Source organism: Microchirus variegatus, assembly GCF_963457635.1.
Source record: "Microchirus variegatus genome assembly, chromosome: 17".
NCBI lineage: Eukaryota > Metazoa > Chordata > Actinopteri > Pleuronectiformes > Soleidae > Microchirus > Microchirus variegatus.
Genome location: NC_139818.1, coordinates 21,696,503 through 21,717,508, shown reverse-complemented (window position 1 = coordinate 21,717,508; position 21,006 = coordinate 21,696,503). Strand labels below are relative to the sequence as shown.

At 40.9% G+C, this 21,006-nt stretch overlaps 2 protein-coding genes across 2 annotated transcripts in view; both read right to left on the bottom strand.

Annotated features, from left to right (window-relative positions):
• The window catches only part of spata20 (spermatogenesis associated 20), a gene marked incomplete at its 5' end in the record, with an annotated part of 46,506 nt that extends 32,088 nt beyond the window's left edge, over positions 1 to 14,418 (bottom strand). The window contains 12 exons of the mRNA XM_083903623.1: positions 4,227 to 4,395; positions 6,520 to 6,712; positions 6,918 to 7,130; positions 8,903 to 8,977; positions 10,150 to 10,254; positions 11,136 to 11,266; positions 11,369 to 11,570; positions 12,295 to 12,438; positions 12,525 to 12,679; positions 12,758 to 12,822; positions 12,891 to 13,019; positions 14,216 to 14,418. Of these exons, the coding sequence (XP_083759749.1) occupies positions 4,227 to 4,395; positions 6,520 to 6,712; positions 6,918 to 7,130; positions 8,903 to 8,977; positions 10,150 to 10,254; positions 11,136 to 11,266; positions 11,369 to 11,570; positions 12,295 to 12,438; positions 12,525 to 12,679; positions 12,758 to 12,822; positions 12,891 to 13,019; positions 14,216 to 14,418 (1,784 nt within the window). The remainder of the gene's footprint in view (positions 1 to 4,226; positions 4,396 to 6,519; positions 6,713 to 6,917; positions 7,131 to 8,902; positions 8,978 to 10,149; positions 10,255 to 11,135; positions 11,267 to 11,368; positions 11,571 to 12,294; positions 12,439 to 12,524; positions 12,680 to 12,757; positions 12,823 to 12,890; positions 13,020 to 14,215) is intronic.
• A 1,165-nt stretch (positions 14,419 to 15,583) lies between these two features.
• Positions 15,584 to 19,108, bottom strand: LOC310939088 (PI-PLC X domain-containing protein 1-like; the record flags this gene model as incomplete). Its single annotated transcript, XM_083903755.1, has 6 exons — positions 15,584 to 15,936; positions 16,093 to 16,276; positions 16,357 to 16,524; positions 17,785 to 17,916; positions 18,006 to 18,130; positions 19,015 to 19,108. The coding sequence occupies 6 exons, from the start codon at positions 19,106 to 19,108 to the stop codon at positions 15,719 to 15,721; spliced, it is 921 nt and encodes a 306-aa protein (XP_083759881.1). The 3' UTR covers positions 15,584 to 15,718.
• Between the last annotated feature and the right edge of the window lie 1,898 nt (positions 19,109 to 21,006).

The window sequence follows — 21,006 nt, the reverse complement described above, 5'->3', positions numbered from 1 at the left end:
CAATAACGTGTACTGTTATAGCACCGGGTGCCACATCTGCAGCGTGTTTCTCATGTAATGATGTAATGGGAAAAGGTATTTTCACGCTCAACGGCAGCAAAATAAGACCTGAGGCAAGGTTAGAGGGGAAATACAATGTTGTATACATCATGTTGTCACCTACGGGAGCTGTGTTTGCCTTTATTTGGTTTGTAATAAGGGATTTTTCTGACATCGACATGTATTTCATGGAAAATTAATTGCCTGCAATGGTCTGGAAATCCACATATTTCATGACAATGTGTTCACACTACAGATGTGTCAGTCTAACATGGACCAAATATCACTTATATGGGTCAGAACCAACAATTGGGTTATTTTTGTGGGGCGCGCGAAATAAACGTTCTTATGTTTTTCCACCCTTTTAGTCAAGTTTAATGAACTAACACTTAAAATTTAAACGCTTAAAATTAGATGTCGATTCTTTCATCAAACATCCATCCATCTGATCTATTGATAATGTCTGGTTTACCTATTTTGCATTCTATATTTTGTTTATAAACTCTAAAGGCAAGGGTCTCAAACTCAAAATGTCCTGCGGGGCCAGTGAACTTCTAGTCTGGTCAGTAAAAGAAAAATGACAAAAAGTTTTGGGGTCAAACAAATCGACTGTTCATATAATAATATTTCACGCCATTTCAAAATAAAAGCCTTTGTTTTGATCTTTTTTTAAAGATGACACAACATGGATCTAAAAATGACAAAAATATACAGAATAAAATGAACTTTAAAAAAAAAAAAACTTAGTTCAATACATACTTTTTGACCAAAACAAAATCGTACTGGTGCTGAGAAACACAGGCACAGTAGGAAAGTAGGAAATTGTTGAGGAATGCACTAAAGCTTTATTTTTTAGAGATTCGCTGACAGTTCTACAAATAAATGGCTGATTTTACTCCTTTGAAAGTTGTTTCCACTGTGTTTTGCCGCTCGATGATGATGTAGAGTTATTTACACGTCACATTTTTTGGGGTCTGGAACAGGTTGTTATGATTTGGACGTGGTTTGTTAGTTCCAGTAATGGTAAATCCTACGGTTGTACCAAATAAGACATCGTGTGTAAACAATGCTGTGCTTCCAGTTTGGTGGGCAAGGGTTTGGGAGAAGCCTTTTTCCTGTTTTCAAACATCACAAAGAGCCTGTTCAGCATCAACATCTGTACCGTCACCTGCCACATACTGTTAGGGTGTTTAAATGTTGCATTTGTGGACTTGTATAGTGAAAATTCGACCTGTAGTAAGGCAAATAAAAGTAGGATGCAGTCATAATGACATCTATGAGCCGCCACAACTGGGAGAACAAAAACAACAACCTGCTGTCAACACTCCCACTCAAAGAATTTGGTGAAAGTACAATTCATTGCGCAAATATTCTCTGTAAAAACAGAACAACTAAACATAAATGGAGTGAGAATGAGTCACCAGTAGAGATTCTTCCATGTGATAAAACATTATTCTTTAACCCTCAGTGCTCACGAAGCACGGATCTGGAAAACTATTGGTAAATTTCTCCTTTGACCGTCCTTTACAGGACTTTTTGTGACCGATTTTTGTGGAATGGCATGCCTTGACATAAAAATCCACCAAGAAATTTAAGTTAATTAAGGTTTTCATGGTTTTTAGACACTAGTATAATATATTACTCCAAGTTTACAGTGTCAGAATAAATGTTTTTGCAATTTCAAGCCCTTGAAAAACCTTGTTTTTATGTATGTGATATTAAGCTGGAGCACGTTTTGCTCAGGTGTGTTTGTATAGTTTTAACATAAGGGGAAAAATTCTCAGTGTTTTAAGGGTTAATGATAACAAATAACACAATAAAACTTCAATAATCAGTTATTGAACAACAATTATGGTTTCTCCAATCCACGTGTTATGTCTGCACTGAGTATTTTCAATAAAAATTACCCCCAAAAAATGTAACTTCTGGGTGAAAAAGTTATTTTATGGTTTTTAGACAGTTATCAGTTAACAGTCCATTGTTTATTATTTTATTATTATTTTCTAAAACATATAAATAGAACTTTTTGTGTGTTTTTATATAGTTTTTACATATACATTCTTAGGGTCAATGGTAACAAATAACACAATAAAACTTCAGTAACCAGTTATTTGAGAAGTATTGGTATTTCAATGAAAAATAACGTATTAACTGAATCTGAAATACAGGTAACACCAAAATTTTAAGAGAAAAATGCAACTTTTTGGTTGAAAAAACAAAGTTTGAATGACTTAGCAACATGTATTTGTTCTGAGAATAAGGGTAAATTTGTAATAATTGGCAAATATGGGCCCAATTAATCGGGTCAACAGTACCTTCCACTCTCAGGCCTCCCACTGCTGCTAATCTAACAATTTACGGCATCGTCTCCTCAACATTTCCACAGCCAATTAGCCCGGTTAGTCTCAGCAGCACAGACCATCCCTCCCGCTAAATTACTCAATGGCCAATATGTGCTTGGCATGACGGAGTGATTCAGCCCCATGTACGGAAACTAAACCAGGCTTGGGCAAAAAGGGGCCTCGGTAAGCATTCTGTGTGCTGACGGCGTCTCCTGATGTGGACAATTATGAATGAGACAGAAGCTGCGGAACGAGGCCAGAGCGTTTAGGCACAAGTGTGTGTGTGCGTGTGTGTGCATGGTTCAAACTGTATGCATTTCATCATCGTGTGTTATGTTATGTGGGACTCTGGGATGGCATTATGTTTCTGCTGATTCAGCCCTGATTTTGAACACTCGTTCATTCACAGTAACTGGGACACGGGGATTGGCCAACAGAACCAGGACACCTGCGTATGTGAAGCTACAAGTACTTGTTTTTTAGTCTAATCCCGCGATTGTGAGATGAGAATACAACGAAAAACCCTGTTTATTCAGGAATATTTTTGGGGAGAAATTGTTTTCGTCGTTGGCTCGGGTTAAGAAACGTAAACAACGTTTGTGAAAGGACAGATCCAGTCCCGCTGAGGGGGGAAAAAAAGATGATTTCTTGGCCGGTTTTAGTTCAACAAAGACTCAAACAAATTAAGTGTGCACGTCTAAATTATTTAGTCTCCGCAGTTGATCAGTGGGCTGTTACGCAAAGGGTTTAAAATCAAACAAACCCAGCGAGTAACTCCAAACATCTTGTTCTCTCTTAGTGACTTTGACAAGGCTAAAAGAGGCGACCCAGTTTCAAATATATGCTACAAGGCAGGAGAGAAATGCGATTACAGACGTGTGAATATATGCAAATGTGGTTTCGCAGTAACCAGGTTACAAGTCAGCGTGTCGGCCGACTTCCTGCCGTAACCTCATTTATCCCATTAGCGTTATTTCCTGTCGGCATATAAACATCGGACATCTCGGACATCTAAATGTACTGTAGAGTATTATGTTTAAAAACTGAGCTTTAAGATAATCTGTAACTTTTAAACCCATAAGAGTTGGGGCCTTTTGTGCTTTAAGTCAAAAAGGAGAATTAATGTTTTAAATTGTATTATTTTAATTATTCAACCCTGAAACACACCTACACACATTTTTGTGTTTTGGGCTTTTACTTTCTAGAATATTTTATCCTTTATTCATGCATATAGTTGCAAAATGTATGCCAGGTTTTCACATATTTTTTTATTTTAGGACTGTTGTAAACAACCTTAACTAAAATACTCACATTAACACACCTAGGGACAAAAATGTGCTCATTGAAACCCATTCAATCATGGCAAAAACCTGGTAATTTAAGGGGTTAAAAGGCTTAATTTTTTTATGAGCACATTTTGGTGCTCTAGGTGTGTTAACGTGAGTATTTTATGAAATATGACATTGCAAAAAATTTTTTATATAAAGTGCTCATCTTTCACATTATGCCAGGCTGCAACAATCAAAAAAAAAAAATTCATTGTGTTTTTTAGTCCATACAATGAAGGTAAATTTGGATAAATCTTGGCAATTTAAGGGTTAAAAATTAAAAAAATTCATTCATATGTATGATGAGAACTTTTATGAGCACATTTTGGTGCGCCAGGTGTGTTAACGTAACTTTTTGAAGGCGCATCTAAGGGTTAAAAAAAAACGATTTATCTGTATCACAATAGTTGAATTATTTAAGTTAAGCAGCAAAATTAGTATGTTTGAGCTTAAAAAAAAAAAAGCAATTTAACCGCACTAACCAGAAGAAAGTAGGACTTTTAAACCGGACACTTACATCTGTTGCACCTCCATCTCGTCTCCACGGTAACAGCATCGGAGGACGGTCTCTTGCTCAGCGTCCCACATGTGCTCCCTCAGGAAGTTGCCAGCCTGCACGGCTCTTTGCAGCAGAGCGTTGTCCCCCAGCACAGCTCCAACGCGGGCATAGGCAGAAAGCATCAGGCCTAATGGAGGGGAGAGATGGTGTTGGAAGTTGAAGTGCGGGTGATTACGTACGAGATCACTGTTACTCAGCTTGTCGAGACCAAACCAAAGTCCTAACTCGCTTTTCTGCCCACTTTAAAGTCTTTGAACTTTCCCCATGTTCCCACTCATTCCCTCTCTCTTTCCCGGGCAATCTTCTTTCATGTCGTGTATATCAAAGCGTGCCGAGGGCACAGCCCTGGTCTTTAGAGTGCTGCACAGCCGAGGACAGGTGATTAATGGAAGCCTTTCTTCATTAGAGAGAAGAAGAAGAGACTCGCGTCTAATTGGAAAGTTCTCGGGGATCGCGGAGCCTCATTACTTCTCTAACTCCTAACGCTCCGTCTCGAGACGTCGGGCCTGGGAGAGGAATCGTGTGTGTGTGTGTGTTTGTGTGTGTTTGTGCCCTTCCTGTTCTTGTTTAGAACCACACTGAGGACAATGCACCACACACACACAATGCTGACGAGCGTCCAAATGGGCATCACCCTAACGCCGAGTGACAATTTTTCGCAGGTCGCCTTCCACATTTTCCACAAAAATGACTGGGTTATGACAGCTTTTATTGTTTATTTGTTTTTATTATGCTCAGTGTGTGGTAGAGTTGTGTATTTTGTCACACCAAAGCCTGTGTGGACCGGACCCGAGGCTGTTTTTATCCCCGTTTTTTTTGAAGCAGTGGCTTTCATTTCACTTCTTAATCAATCCTTCGTTCATTCTCCTGACAAGTTACGGTGTTGAGCTGCTGCTGGCTGGATACAGAAGCTGTGTGTGTGTGTGTGTAGGGTTGGAGGGGGGGGTTTGGATTACCAGCTCAACAGGCAGGAGGCAAACTTTGAAGTCAAGCAGTGAGAGAAAACGCCACCGGCCTGGATAGAGTCTCTAAAGCAGAAAAGCAACTGTAAAAAATCCAATTGTAAAATCGATGACCTACAGTCGAAGGCACATTGCAATGCCGCTTTTTGAAGCTTCCCGTGTTCTGGAGCTCATCTGCGGTGCACTCGCTGCACTCATTTGTTTGCCCGTTTTTGTTCATCTGTCAACGATATTCTGTTTCTTTGTCGTCAGTTCAACCGTTCCGCCGTCTGCCATTTCCATTACTGGAGATTCTGGGGTAAATCATCATTCTTTTGGTTACGTCATTGGCTGCCGCAGCTCCTTCAAGCCACAAACGCAGAGTCCCAGTGGCCAAGGAACAACAGAGTGAAAGGGAACCATATTAAGGGAAGACGGTGAACGCCGTTACTGTTGTGTTTCAACATCATAATGACAAGATACGCTACCGTTCAAAAGCTTGGGGTCACTTAGAAATGTCCTTATTTTTGAAGGAAAAGCATATTTTTCCAATGAATATAACATTAAATGAATCATAAATACACTCTATACATTGTTAATGTGATAAACGACTATTTTAGCTACAAACGTCTGCTTTTTAATGGAATATGTACACAGGTGTATAGAGGCCCATTTCCAGTGTTCTAATGCTACATTGTGTTTGCTAATCGCGTTAGAAGCCTATTGGATGATTAGAAAACCCTTGAAAATTACTACTACGCACGTTAGTGTTGTGCGCTAACGTTGACGCCGTTAAGGCCCGTTAGCGCACGACACGTTTCCATGACGAATGACCGGGAAAAAGACGCGAGTGACGCCATGTTCACGCGCCGCGGCACCCGAGTCCAGACACCATTTACCAGTTAGCTCCGTAAGCTGTATTAGCTCCTTTAGCGCCGTTAGCGCGCCTACAGTCAAACTGGGAGGGGTCTGTTTATTAAACGAAAAGAGCAGCCGCTACAAATAACCAGGGTGCCTGTGTACTGCGTATGTGCGCCTCTGTTTTTAAACGTTAGCGTTACTTTAGAGACTCATTTTAACAATCGGGAGTCACGTAAGCATGACGTCACGCGCGTCTTTTTCCGGTCAGTCGTGGGAACGCGTCATGCGTTAGCGTTGACGCCATTAACACGCCCAGCACTATTGAAAACCCTTGTGCAATTATGCTAGCACAACTGAAAACAGTTATCATTTTGAAAATAAAATCATTATTTCTAATCTTGTCAATGTCTTTTGATGAATAAAATACGGTAACGGTAGTGAACATTTACCGTTCCAGGACGCCAACATCTTCGTGTCCAGATGTGGGCGTGGCCGCCCCGTCCTCACTTCTGCCAGTTTGGCCCGCGCCGAGGCCAGGACCTCGTTCGCCTTGTCCACGCCGACGCCAAAGCGAGCAGCTGTTAGCTCCACGGAGTAGCGCACGATCAGCACATTCTGGCCTTGCAGCTCCCCGTGAGGGTCCTGGCAACGAGCGGGCACAGGAGGAAAAAAAAAAGAGGTGCGCTCGCTGAGATGACCTCATAAAGACGGCAACAGCTGTCGTGTTAATGCCTTAATGGACACACTTTGACATCCTAAATAGCTTGTCTAAATTAAAAAAAAAAAGGTGAAAGAAGCTGTTTTACCCGACCATGTAAACAATGTGATATTGAAAAAAAAACAATACCTGCTCTGGAGCTACATTGCCCTGCTCCTTGACCCCGTAGTGGTGCATGATAACGTCTGCCTGCGTGGCGGCTGCAGTGGCGCCCTCCACCACATCTGGCAAAAGTTCCCGGACTTCAGAAGCCGTCCAGACGCAGAAGGCGCCCTCACGCTTGTTTGGTCCAGCAGATGCCGGGAGAGAGTCGGCGTCCTCGGCGCTGTAGAAGCCCCCGGACTGTTTCGGAGAGAAGACGGAGAAAGTGAGTGAATGGTTGTCCTTAATGCTTGAATAGAAATGTTTGGAGGTGAAGTAAAGCCCTTGTTGAGGAGAGAGAGCCCTCGCCAAGTTTTCCCTGTGTCAATTCAATCGTGAACAATTTCTGTAAAATATAAAAATCCTAACTATTTATTTTTTCCTACATCCGCAGAAAGTTTTCTCCTTTACTTTTACAGCTATGCTGCTAACAAACAAGACAATGTGACCAAAAACAACAGCAGTGCAGCGAGACACACACGTGAGACCAGATGTCTTCATTAGAAGACCCAACTTGTGTCCACATTTGAAACCACCTCGTCTCCAGTGAAAGGGTATATGTTGTATTCCAGCAATTTACTCACATTTACCAACAAAAATGTGGCAACTTAAAGGAGACCAAAAAAAATAGTCAAAATTGGGGGGAACAGGAAGAAATGTTCCCAACTACAATTAATGAAGCTCTGCCCAATATATAAATATATATATATATATATACACATATATATACATATATATATATATACACATACATATATATATATATATATATATATATATATATATATACACACATGCATATACACATATATGCATGTGAATATGTGCATATATGTACGTATATATGTACATATATACACGCACATATATACGTACACATATACATGCATATATATATATATATATATATACGTACACATATACATACATATATCCGCACACATATATATACATATACATACATACATATAAATATACATATATACATATATACACGTACATATACACGTACATACACACATGTACATATACACGTTCATACACACACGTACATATACACGTACATACACACACATGTACATATACACGTTCATACACACACACGTACATATACACGTACATACACACACACGTACATACACACATGTACATATACATGTATATATATATTCATACATACATACACACTTACATATATACACATAAATATATATACATACATATATACACAAAAATATGTGTATATATATATACACACGCATATACACATGTGTATATATATACACACATATATACACATATATGTGGAGAGAGAGAGAGAGTTGACAGAGTTGTCATTTCCAAACATTTTTAATAACATTGAGAAGTGGTTGATAATCCTCAATGAACGAAGGAAGATAGCAGCTCTTGGCAAGAAAGAAAGAAAGCACTGGAGTCGGAAGTAAATTACCTTTGCTGCATTAATTCATTAGCGTATAATTACATAATAAATCTTTTGGGAAAGGGGGGGCCACGGGGGGGGGGGGGTGTAATGATTACAACGAGCATAGCTTTAATCGTGTGTGCGCCCCCGTTCGCTGCAATCGACTCATTAATCAAAAAGGAAAATAGGGGTTGACCCTCGGAGAGGAGCGAGGGGGTTTAAGAGGCTATTTGTCAACGGGGTCCAACGCGCTTCCCCCTCGAGGATGCATCAACATGCTCACACACACAAACACACACACAGTGTCTTTTTTACAACATTAGCTGTAAATCCTATCAGTGAATAGCAGCACGCTACGTGTGTGCTGTGCATGACAATAGCCTTAAAGTGTACACTTTTAATGACTTTGTGTATTCTCAAACACGACATTAACACAAACACAACACTAAACCTTGTGCTCACTCGTGTTCTACATCTCCTTTACACACACACACACACACACACACAAACACACACAGAGCTGTAGTTACAAGGTATTCAGACGATTCACCTCGTGGCTCAGGTCTCTGGAGACGTAGAGGAGGACGTCCTTCGCCACATCTGCAAAGAGCGGCTCGCCCGACACCTGGAAAGACAGAAGACGCATCACGAGTCGTGATTCGACTGTAGCGTAACCTTAAAAAGATGAGCCACAGGTGATTTATACCTGCTGCGTTCATGCCGAGGCAGCATCTACGCCGCCCTCATTAAACCGTCATACTTGTGTGTCCCATTTAGCTTTTGTTGTCTCCGAAATCGATTAAAAAACTAAGGATTTTCTGAAGATACCATTCACTGTAGCGTAATAAAGCTGATGCATGCAGTACATGGTTGATAATTTATTCCATAATAACCTTTAGCATAATGTAAATCCAGTCATCTCAGAGCGAAATGGACTTCCGCACCTACTATAACCTCCATTTTCAGCCCTGGGGAAATCTGACCTGTGTATCATGAGACATTTGACCAATCACAGAGCAGCTCTGAGTGAGCTACAGCGCTCCTTTGGTTCTTTTCTATTAAGTAGCTGTACCAGTGTTGCCGACTTAGCAGCTTTGTCACTATAATTAACGATTATTCAGATCGTTCTAGCGAGTCTTTTCGGAAAAAAAACGGCTAGCAACAAATCTGGCAACGTTTTCTGGTGACACTGATATCACTTTCGCCGATCCCAAGCCCAGATAAAGGGGTAGAGTTGGAATTGTGACGCTCCTACAGCGTATACGTGGTCAATTATGCAAATTAGGCAGTGACCTCATTGAGCGACCTTTCGGACGGCCAATAGCCACGCTCCTTACTGAGGAGTTGGCAAAATTGAGCTGCACTAGCACGCCTCATTCCAGCATTGCTAATGACGTTGGTGTTCGAGTTGTGGGAGGAGCTTAAGACAGAAAGCATGCATCGACTCGGGAATCAACTATTTGTCCTGTTGATGTTGCCTACTACAGCTTTAATTCGTCACTGTACAATAAAGACCTGCTGTAATCAGATTGAATCAATTTGCTCCTTCTAAAAAAAAAAAACACCAGTGGAAACCTGATGAAATAAAAATCAAAGAGGCCGACAAATTACCCGACTGTGTTTTGTGTTTAACAAACTATATATATAAACTGCATTTGCCAAGTCACACACTGATTTTCTTTTTGCTGACTGGGTCATGTGGTGATGAATGACTTGAATAAAACGAGAGAGAGAGAGAGAACGGTGTGAAGGATAAAACACGCACAGTGGGAGATAATCAGAGTCAAACAGACAGACCTGGGAGGCAGTGATGTAGGCGACGGCCAGCTGAGCTTGGTCATACAGCATTTTTTCAAAGTGCGGAACGTGCCAAGAGGAATCTGTGGAGTAACGATGAAATCCCTGAGAGAGAGAGAGAGAGAGAGAGAGAGAGAGAGAGAGAGACGTAAAGAGAGCAATAAAACAGAAACGATGGATAATAATAATAATAATAACCTCTATTTGTTGCACTTGTTATTGTTTATCTGATGTTCAGTCATCTGTATGTTTGTATCTGTACTAGGGGGGTGCGTTTAATCAATTAGTCACAGTTTTTAACAAATAAAATAGAAAAAAAACACTGTTAAATGTGAATATTCTCTGTTCTGTGTCAGTAAACTCATTATCTTGGGACAAACAATTCACATTGTTTGGAGCAAGCAACCGATGAATTAATCAATTAAATAATCAACATATTAATAAACAATGGAAATAAGGCTTTATTGCAGTATTACATGAACAAACTGAGGCTACGACTCAAGAACTACTATCAGTATTGTCAAGAATTTCGATTAGAATTGTATATTTTTTAGTGGTGTGCGCGTTAGCAGCAGTTAGCGGCGTCAACTTTTGCGCCAACTTTAGTCAACTTTAGCGCACGTTAACACATGACGCGTTTCCATGGCGACTGACCAGGAAAAAGACGCGAGCGACATCGTGTTTACGTGCCGCGGCATCGGTGTCCAGGCACCGTTCACCAGTTAGCTCCATTAGCTCCTTTAGAGCCGTTAGCTACTTTAACGACGATAGCTCCTTTAGCGACGTAAGCTCTGTTTTTAAAGGTTAGCGCTACTTTAGGGACTCATTTTAACAATCGGGGTTCGCATAAATATGGCGTCGTAATGTGCGCCAACTTTGACACCATTAACTGCTGTGCCCAGAAATAATATTTTGTCATTTAACTGCTTCCGACTTGTTTCAAAATTCCTTGTAGATGTGAACGGAAACAAACTGAAATAACCGACCTGTGCCACGTGGTCATGGATGCCTCCCAGAGCCATCATGCGGAGCGTGTGCAAGGCCATCTGAAGAGCCTCGACGCCCTCCGAGGTGGAGCGATTCACGGACCAGTACGACATGAGGAACATCAGGTTTACTGTGGAGCGATTGAGAGAGAGAGACGATGGGAGTCAGCTCCAGCAGGACTGGAAGTGGGTGAAATGAGCATTCGGGTTGGTTTTCGGGGGGGAAAGTCAACCTGGCGTGGGGAACTTGGGAGCGTCTCTGAAGCCTCCGTACTCCTCCTCGTAGGAATGGACCAACTGTTGAAAGCAGCGGTTGGCAACATCTAAAGCCAGTGGCGGACTCTCTCCAGGATTGGCAGCGATGGCCGTGCCTCTCTTTAGAGCGTCCAGGATCTTCTCGCCGCTGGACTCCAAAGCGGGACGATTATTCCGCCACTGAGAGACACAAAAGAGTGATACAGATGACGCAGAAAGATAAAAATAAACTACAAAAAGTATATTGTAAACACAGCTCCAATCTCCCAAATTAGTTTGACATTTATGGCTGTATGCACGCTTATTTTCTTGCCAGGAATGAGATGAAAAGATCAATATCACTGTCATTTTGCTCCATTAAATATTAAATATAAGTACAGCCAGAAGATGGTTAGCCTGACTCAGCATTAAGCCCGTAAGCGGCGACTCTAAAGCTGAGTAATTAACGTCAGTATTTATGTAAGTAGCAGCGGCGTCACGTCGCTAAGCTAAGATCTGAGAAGCAGCGCTGAATGTTTCCGAGGACAGGAGGAGTTGAAGAGGGACAAAGAGACGATTAAGGCAGGACTGAAAAGAGATGACGGTTGGAGGAAGAGAGGAGGGAGGAGGAAGAGGGGAAGTAAGGATGTAGTGGAGACAATCAGGAGACAAGAGGAGGGGACAATGACGAGATAAGGAGGTGACGAAGAAAGACAGACCTGAACAAGGTTAAATGGGGAACACAGAGAGGATGAAGGGGAATGATAATGACATAACGATGGGGCTGAAGATGAATCAAAGAGGAGATGAGGACAAAATGACGAACAATGATGATGAAAAGCGGACAAACCGTTGACAAACAGAAAAGGATATATATAAGAACGAAGGGGAATGACAACGACATAACGATGAGAGTTATTTTTACCTGTTCAGTGATTCTGTTGAGGACCGTCTTGAGTCCAGGTCGTCCTCTTTGGTCTCGAGGAGCAAAGTAGGTGCCTCCAATGAAAGGTTTCAGGTCAGGGGTCAACCACACGCTCATGGGCCACCCTCCACCTCCGCTTGTTGCCTACAAACGAAACGTTAGCAGCCAAAGGAAAACGAGCAGGAGACGAAATGAGACGAGAAGAGTCATGTTACCGCGTTAACACACACCTGCACAAAGGTCATGTAGACCTTGTCCACATCCGGTCTCTCCTCTCGGTCCACTTTGACGCAGACAAAGTTGTCGCTGAGGAGTTTTCCAATCTCCTCGTCCTCGAAGGACTCCCTCTCCATGACGTGGCACCAGTGGCACGTCGAGTAGCCCACTGGTGGATTCACAAGAGAGAGATGGTTCAAGGAGAGGCTACTTTCTGAAACGGAAGTGTTGACAGCGGCGTCCTTACCTGATAGAAATATAGGTTTGTCTTCGTTCTTGGCTTTGTCAAACGCATCTTGTCCCCACGGATACCTGACACAAAGATCACATCAGCCTGTGCGACCGTCGGCCGTCATACCTATCGTTTTAAAACCACTCACCAGTCGACGGGATTGTGTGCGTGTTGCAGCAGGTACGGCGACCTCTCGTTGGCTAACCTGTTGGTGTGTCTGTGAGGAGTGGATGATGGACCTCCACCCCCTGATGCCATGCTCATGGAGAGAGAGGAGCTGGACACAAAAACAAACTTCATTTGGATCTTTGTGTTAGCAAAGACATTCAGTGAGTTAAAGGTGCATTATGTAATAAATCTAAAGCAACTGGCCATAAAATCCTCCTAATATGTCACAGAGACTCAGGAATAATGTTCATATAACAAACTAAACTCACCAACAACAACAGTACAGACAAAATATTTCCATTAAAAAAAATCTTTTGCAGTCTGCAAATCATGTTTTGGCACGTGGCGCCACCTACCACCGTCTACCAATCATTGCAGTCGGTAGAGTCTCAGCTGCCGAGCAACCACGGGTTGCCAGTTACGTCAGAAAACGAAACCTAAAAGACCTTGTTATATTTTGAATTTGAATGTAGTAACCGTTTTTGGCCACATTCTTACATATGGCACCTTTAAGATATTGACCTTTGCACAGGGTTAATAAAGTGATAACTGGGCAAGCTGCTTCATAATTTGTCCAAAAAGGACAATTAATTTGTTATTGCGTTGTATTGTTAGACATAATTATTACAATGAACTGTGTTTTTCCCCACATTTTTAGCAGGTGTAAACGAAACAGGTGCAGAAATTGACAGTATTCATCACTTTAACTGCACAAAACGCTCTTCTACTGACAACTAGAAGACAAGGGAACTTATTATTACACTATTAAAAGAAGCGTCATATCGAGAATTAGCGCATTTGCTGGTTCAGAAGCGCTCTACCACAGCTGCTGTCGCAGCACTGTAGCAATTAGCTTAATGTCGAACTCCCCTTCAGATTTTACAACACTTTAAGAGACTTTGTTTTTAAGTACACATTTAAGGCTTATGCACCATGGCAACGTGTGATTTCGAAATATCACATCGTTTTCTAAAATTCGGCTATACGGTTACAGTAGATGAACATACGGTTGTTTGATTGTTTAGATATAACCTCCTGAGGATTTCCCCACGCTAACGTTAGCAACCAACGGCTGTAGCAGTACCAACGGAGACGTTGTTATGACCTATGTATGTAACAAACAAGTAATGTTAAGCTTGAGATATGCCGAATTAATCTACGATATATACGTCTTGGCTAAATGAGTTTAAAGTTTAACGATACCGACTTTATAATGTGTATTATTAGTAATGGAGTTCTGCTTAGCTTAGCTCTGCCTGCTTTAGCATTACTAGCATCACAGTAGCCGAGGAGGGGAGGTATTACCTGAGGGACCAGGCTGGCTGCGGATGGAGGAGACGCGGTTTGTCGCCTGGTGGTGGTTTAATTAGCCCCAAACACCTTTTTCTTCTGTTGCCCCTCGAGTCCAAACGCGAACAGTCCGCTCCGGAGACAACCGCAGCTAAAAAGCGTGCGGGCTCGATGCGGCTACTTCTGGACGCTGAGCGCCGCCATGTCAGCGCTAACATCATAGTCCCCCCACAGAGTGAGTTACATTAGCTAGCTCATGTTAGCGACTTTATAATCCAACCAAAAACTTCCTGGCGTGTAGTGCGCACTTTGGTGCAATACCACCTATTGGCACATGATGGCGCGCCAACAGGTAGTGTGGAAGTAGAAAGAAGGTGCAGAAAATGGTAGAATAAACATTCATTATAAGGTCATTTTAACGACACACACACTCCAAATTCTGAGATACAATCATAAAAAAAATAAGCTGTAGTAATAATACAATACAATCTTGAAATTATAAGATAATGTTAAACATATTAATTTAATTTTTTTTAATTAAATATTTTTTTATTTAAATTTTAAACCAAAAATGTCAATTTTGAATTTTGAATTTTGAATTTTGAAATTTTGAATTTTGAATTTTGAAATTTTGAATTTTGAAATTTTGAATTTTTTATTTTTGAAATTTTAAATTTTTAAATTTTTAAATTTGACAATTTTGAATTTTGAAATTTTACATTTTGAAATTTTACATTTTGAAATTTGACATTTTGAAATTTTGAAATTTGACATTTTGAAATTTTGAATTTTGAAATTTTGAAATTTTGAAATTTTGAAATTTTACATTTTGAAATTTTACATTTTGAAATTTAGAAATTTGAAATGTTGAAATGTTGAAATTTTACATTTTTAAATTTTACAAGTTAAACATTTTAATTAAAAAAAAATTCATTAAAATGTTTAACTTGTGTGCTCTTTCTCTAATTGTCGAGTCTGATATGGAGCAACTGTAACGAAAACAATTTCCTTCGGAATAATAAAAGTATTCCGATTGTGATTCTGATAATGACAAACAAATGGCATAAAAAGTCATAATAATGAGGTCCAACGTGGGCTATCTCATAATTTTGACTTGAGTTGTATACTTCTTACAACAGTGGGAATAAGGCTTCCACAATACTAAATAAAAGTGCAAAAATCATCAAATATTTCTACACAAGTGCAATATAAACATATAATATCCCATGCTCAATCTCTGTTTATAATGTAAATATCAAGTCCATACTGTCTATAATGTACACTATACATTCTATTTTTAACATTTTTTTATTTTGTACTTTTTTTGGTAAGGCATTTATTTATTTATTATTTATTATCCTTATCTTTATTGTTTTGCTGCTGTAACAATGTAAAGGACTATCTCATCTTAAATAAAACAATTTTTTTTACACATAGCTACAGTTGAAGCATATAAACTACACGTATGTCTATGACATATTGCGATCATACATCCCCCGTCTCTTAATTCCCTTGAGGTCAATTGAGTTGGACGACCGTCGAGACAAAGTCGTCCCGGGTGACCACGTCCGAGGCGACGATGTTCGGCCTTCTGCCGCCGCGCTCTTTCAGCCACTGCACCATCTCTGGCAGACTCCTCTCCACCACGTTGGCAAAGTTGCCGCGGGAGCACAGGATGTAGCGGAGCGCTCCTGAATCTTCTGGCAGAGTCAGGTTCAAGCCGCATACAAAGAAACCTGCAGGTTATGAGAGGGCGCAGATGATCATTCTCTTATTATTATTATTATTATTATTATTATTATAAAGTACCTAAAGGGGAGTAAAAGTAGAAAATGACTTTGGTAGAAGTTGAAGTGACTTTTTCTCACTTACTTAAGTCGAAGAGAACTCACCGAAAGGTCTCGATTTGTCCAAAACGCAACACATTTTGGATTCCACCTGAGCAGGATCCATACTGTTGCCGTAGAAATAGGGGATTTTACACCACAGCTCAGGGTGTTGTTGATTTAACGGGTGATCATAGGAGACGATGACGTTTCTGCCGTTGTCCCAGCAGCTCTTCAGCGTCGGGATCTCCTGTTGAGGTAACGTTTTTAACGTTGTCATTTTCTCGAAAGTTGTTTTCCTCGCGGGCGCTGAAATCGGTCGTCCCTTACCAATCGCGTGACGAGTTTGGCTCCAAACAAGGTTTTGATGAAGTCGACGAGGTGGACGTGGAGCTGCTCGCCGGCGTCTTTGTCGAATCCGTTGAAGTGGGACAAAGCCAGGATGAGGATCTCTTTGGGGTGATTCGTCGCCCAGTCATTAATCTCTGTGAGAACAGTCTGATCACAGTTGCAGAGTTAGACCTCTAAACTGTATTTCTTTGTTGTAAATATGATGCACATTTTCATTTGACGATATGAGGAACTCCGTAGAGTTTCAGACATTCTGGGTCTATTTTCGGAAAATGGCACGGTATCACGATCACGTCGATCGGATGATTTTTTAGATTTTTTTGCAATTTGGAACTCGCAGGGCTTAGCATCGAGACAAATCTGTATATTTAAAACCACTGTAAGGCTCAAAACAACATTTCACTCCTGTTGGGCTGCCGTTTTAGCTCTTTCAGTCGAAATCGCGGAACCCAAAATTGATCAAAAATCATCCGATTGTGACACCGACGCAAAATATGAACTCGTTATTATTCAAAAATAGACCCAGAATATCTGTAACCCAGGAAAAAAAATTCAAATTCCAGGCCCACAGCCAGTATTTTAGAGACATTTAGGCCCCGTCCCAATACCTCCCCTAACCCGACATTTTTGCCCTAACCCCCAAATTTTGCGCATTCACGTGTGTGTGGGGGGGGGGGGGGGGGGCAACGGGAAGTGCGATTTTGCCCTTATAATCAACCCTCAAAATGTAGTGAGCTCTCTGATGCAGGCTTAAAACGTGAAAGTGAAAGAAGAAATTACCCATGATGCTTTGCGAATTCAGCGAGCTGGCTGATATTTTTCAACAAAGATGGCGGCCACATCTGCCGAGGAAATATTTTGATGTAATATATTTTTTCGCAAAATAAGCACGTTACAATGTCGAATTGTGTTGGAATATGTTGATTTGCTATACATCGAAACCAACATATTCCTTGAGCTTTGAACACTAATGTCAGAAAATAACTGACTACTTATGAAAGCAGCTAGCGAACTAGCTAGCTAGCTAGATAGCGGCTATTTGCCGAGTGCTTCGAGAGCGTTCGCCCGTCATACTCTCTCAAAAGCACTCAGCAAATAGCCGAGAAAACTTGTCAAAATGCGACGTGGGGTTAGCACGTTCGTTACATTCGCTACGCTAATTTGCATGTAGTAGCGTCCCAATACCACTTCCCTCAACGAGGGGAATTTACGGTTGAGGGCACTCGATATATTATTGGGACGGGGGCCGAAGTCTCAAACGTGCTTGTGATAGGCACGGATTTGACTGTACTTGTTGGCGTAAAGGTCGTCCAGTTTGTAATACAGGTAAGTTTTAACCCAAATTTTAGATGCCACAAGGCACACAAAGGCTGATTTACACCCCAGTATCTTCACGTTTTTTTTTACCTCTACATCCGTATGCGTGTACAGGCCGTGATAAAAGTAAAGCCTTGTCGGGTCAGCGTCGTCTGGCTTGCGAGCGATCCTCAGATCGAAGTAGCGAACGCCAGCGTCCAGTTGCTTTGCGATGGGCTCCTCCTGCATCAAGACCGGTTTTTAATGTAAGTATATCACGATCTGCGGCTCCAGTAGATTCAACACTGACTGGTCATGTAAACGACTCTTACCTGAGTGACTGCCCAGTTGTGCACAATTTTACGTACATGCGAAATCCTGCTGAAGGCTTTCAGGGCGTCGGGCTCCACGATGGAGGACTGCGTGTCCAGGTCGTAACTCATCGAGTCGTGGCTTCCTGACAATGACCACGCACACAGAAAATGCATTATCTTGGGTGTTTATATGACTCATTAAAACATATTTGTACATGACTAAGACAGAAGGTTATTAAAACTGGACTGAAAGACCCAGGTTTGAGAGAAAGGTTTGGTTTTTTGTCCCTATGTGTCCCTGTGATGAACTGGCGACTAGGGTGTGCCACGCATTTCGCCACCAGTGTCAGCTGGGATTGGCACCACCACCACTACTACTGTTCTCATGATAAAGAATTCTTACCACATAACCAGTTTACCTGGTTATACAGTTTCAGTAGCGAGAGCGTGTCGATGTGCTGCATTACTTCTGATAAAGAGCTGAAACACTTGACTGACTTTTGCAGGTGGTTGCCCAGAACTCTACGGTCAGAACTCTGCGCTTTTAGGTGATTTTAAGAAAAAAAAAACAAGTAGTATAAGAATGAAAACAACACAAAGGTTAGACAACAACCATAGCAACATTTTTATGTAAAAAAAAATTGCCTGTGTAGGTTTGAAATTGTGTGTATTTTCATAGACTGCAGCTAGAGTGACCCACACTCATTATAAAATCTGAAAAGGTCCAAAAAATTGTACAAAACCTAGACTGCGATTGTGTAAAAACCGTAATAGGCATCAAAACCTCGATTTAGGTGAAGAAAGTCTCAAGTCTTGTGACCCGTTTAAAGTTTCAACTACGTCTCTGTGTTAAAGAACGACGACGATGTGAGGCTGGGGTTGTGCTAATTTTTTTTGACCGTTTTCCATTCATGTGTATGTGAAAATGATTCGTAGTTAATTTAGTTAATTTATGTTGCTGAGCAGTAACGCTAATGAAAACAGTACAAATATAAGAAGCTGCAGACAGTGTGTGTCGGTTTCATACCTGGTATGGCCAGATCAAAGAGAAGATTGTTATGAAGTTCAGCTGGTACTTTGGACATCCAGTCACTGTAACCGGCGTCTCTTTCTGCAGCCATCTTAGTTTCTGCGAGACAAATATAACGTCACTGAAGTGTATTCGTTCCAGAAATGTACACAGAAATGAAGAATGATCACTTACTTGTGATAAAGTAAACACCAACTTTCTTGAGTGCCTCAGGTAGTTCTTTGGTGCGTCTCCTGCATGTTTACAGGTGGATCAGGCAAACTCCTCCTCTATGAGGAAGTAGAGTGTCTGATGAAGAATGAGTCACGGTAAACTTCCTCATACCATTACCGCATGAATGACTTGGGTCGAAGCGCGAGAGCAGAAGAGTCTCATTTCAGTCAGAGACAACAAGCTGCAGACATCCAAGAACAATAATGTTCCAGTATTCAGCCTCTAGACAAACTGGTTGCTATGGGAACATGGGTGACGACGACAGTGCTCCCATGGCACACAACAAAATAAGTGTAGAGGATGAATGAATTAATGAAATTATGTCATTCTGTCATTTTATCTTTCAATTTTACACTTATGTTGTGCTACATTTTTGCCTTTTTCACATTGTTGTCTTTTACAAACATCTTCAAATTAAAAATAATTCAATTCATATTCATATTCATACTTATTTATGTACTGCCTAGCACTATTGCCTAACCACAAGAAGGTTGCAGGTTCATTGGACATTGCCCGCGGGTGCGAGCGTGACTAGCTGCCTTTTCGTCCAATTGGGTGACCCTGAGAGTCTACATAAAGACTTCGCAACTAAATTACGTACTTAGTTATCAAACTTTGTACGGAACTGCTGAGTAACCCACTGGCCGCATTTCTGGATCTAACGCTCCGACACTTAAAACAATAGAAATCGGTTCGCCGAATGACAACTGTAAAATGAATCTTACCTTTGATGTTTATCCGTAAAAAGTAATTTTTTCCAGTCTAACCAAAACACAGGGTGTTACACTCAGAACATTCCGGGTGTCGCTGTAGTTGACGCTCTTGCTGCTTCTCATTGGCTAACAAAGCTGTCAATCCAAATTTTGAGTGTCCTTCTATTGGCTGTAAGGAAGCCACGGAGGTGTCAATCATTCATAAAGACCCATCCCTCGCTGAGATGCAGGCCAAAATGTTGTTTCTAAAATGTGACAATTGTACTAAAACCTCTCTAATTTTGTCCTGCTTCACTTGATCAAAGTCAAACTTTGCAGAGACGACGTTCACGTGTCGTACTTTGATGTGATTGAGGTTTAGAGCTGCAGCTGCATCATTGCAAAGAGAAACTCATCCTGAAATGGCTTTATTTTATTTTATTTAAATTAAAGAAAATCGTTGCAGATATTCTCATTTCATTATGAGTGTGCAATTCTCCAGCAGAGGCCGACAAAATAGGCGCAGGCCTTAAAGGGTTAATGCTGACAAACCACTTTAGCATGTGGGTTTCAGCACTGACAATTTTTTTTGCTCTTCTCTCATGTTCTTTTCCATTAGATAAGAAATATTTCAATTACTGCTCATATGACATTCACCCAGGGGCTCATAGGCTTAATCAGCATTTCATGAGGCCATTTGAATATATTATTATATAATATGAGCCTGTGGGTGAATGTCAGTATTTTGCAGTTTACCAAAGGTGTTGACAGCATCACAAAAGCAACACTGCAATGTTGAAATTGTGTATTTTGAATGATTGAAGTGGTGTTTTTTTTTTTTTTTTTACTAATATGCAGGAATTAAACATGAACTCAATTTCAAACCATTTGGCCACTTGTCTTTATTGGTCTGCTAAGTGTGTAATATCCACAGTGTCGGAGTTCTTAAGGATATAGAGTAATGTGCGCTATTAAACTTTCTTTCCTAAGTGTCTAGATGTTCATCAGGAGTCCAGGATTCCGCTTTCACGGGAGATTCATATGCACTGCTTTGCATACACCTCGTTTAGTAGGAAACAAATCG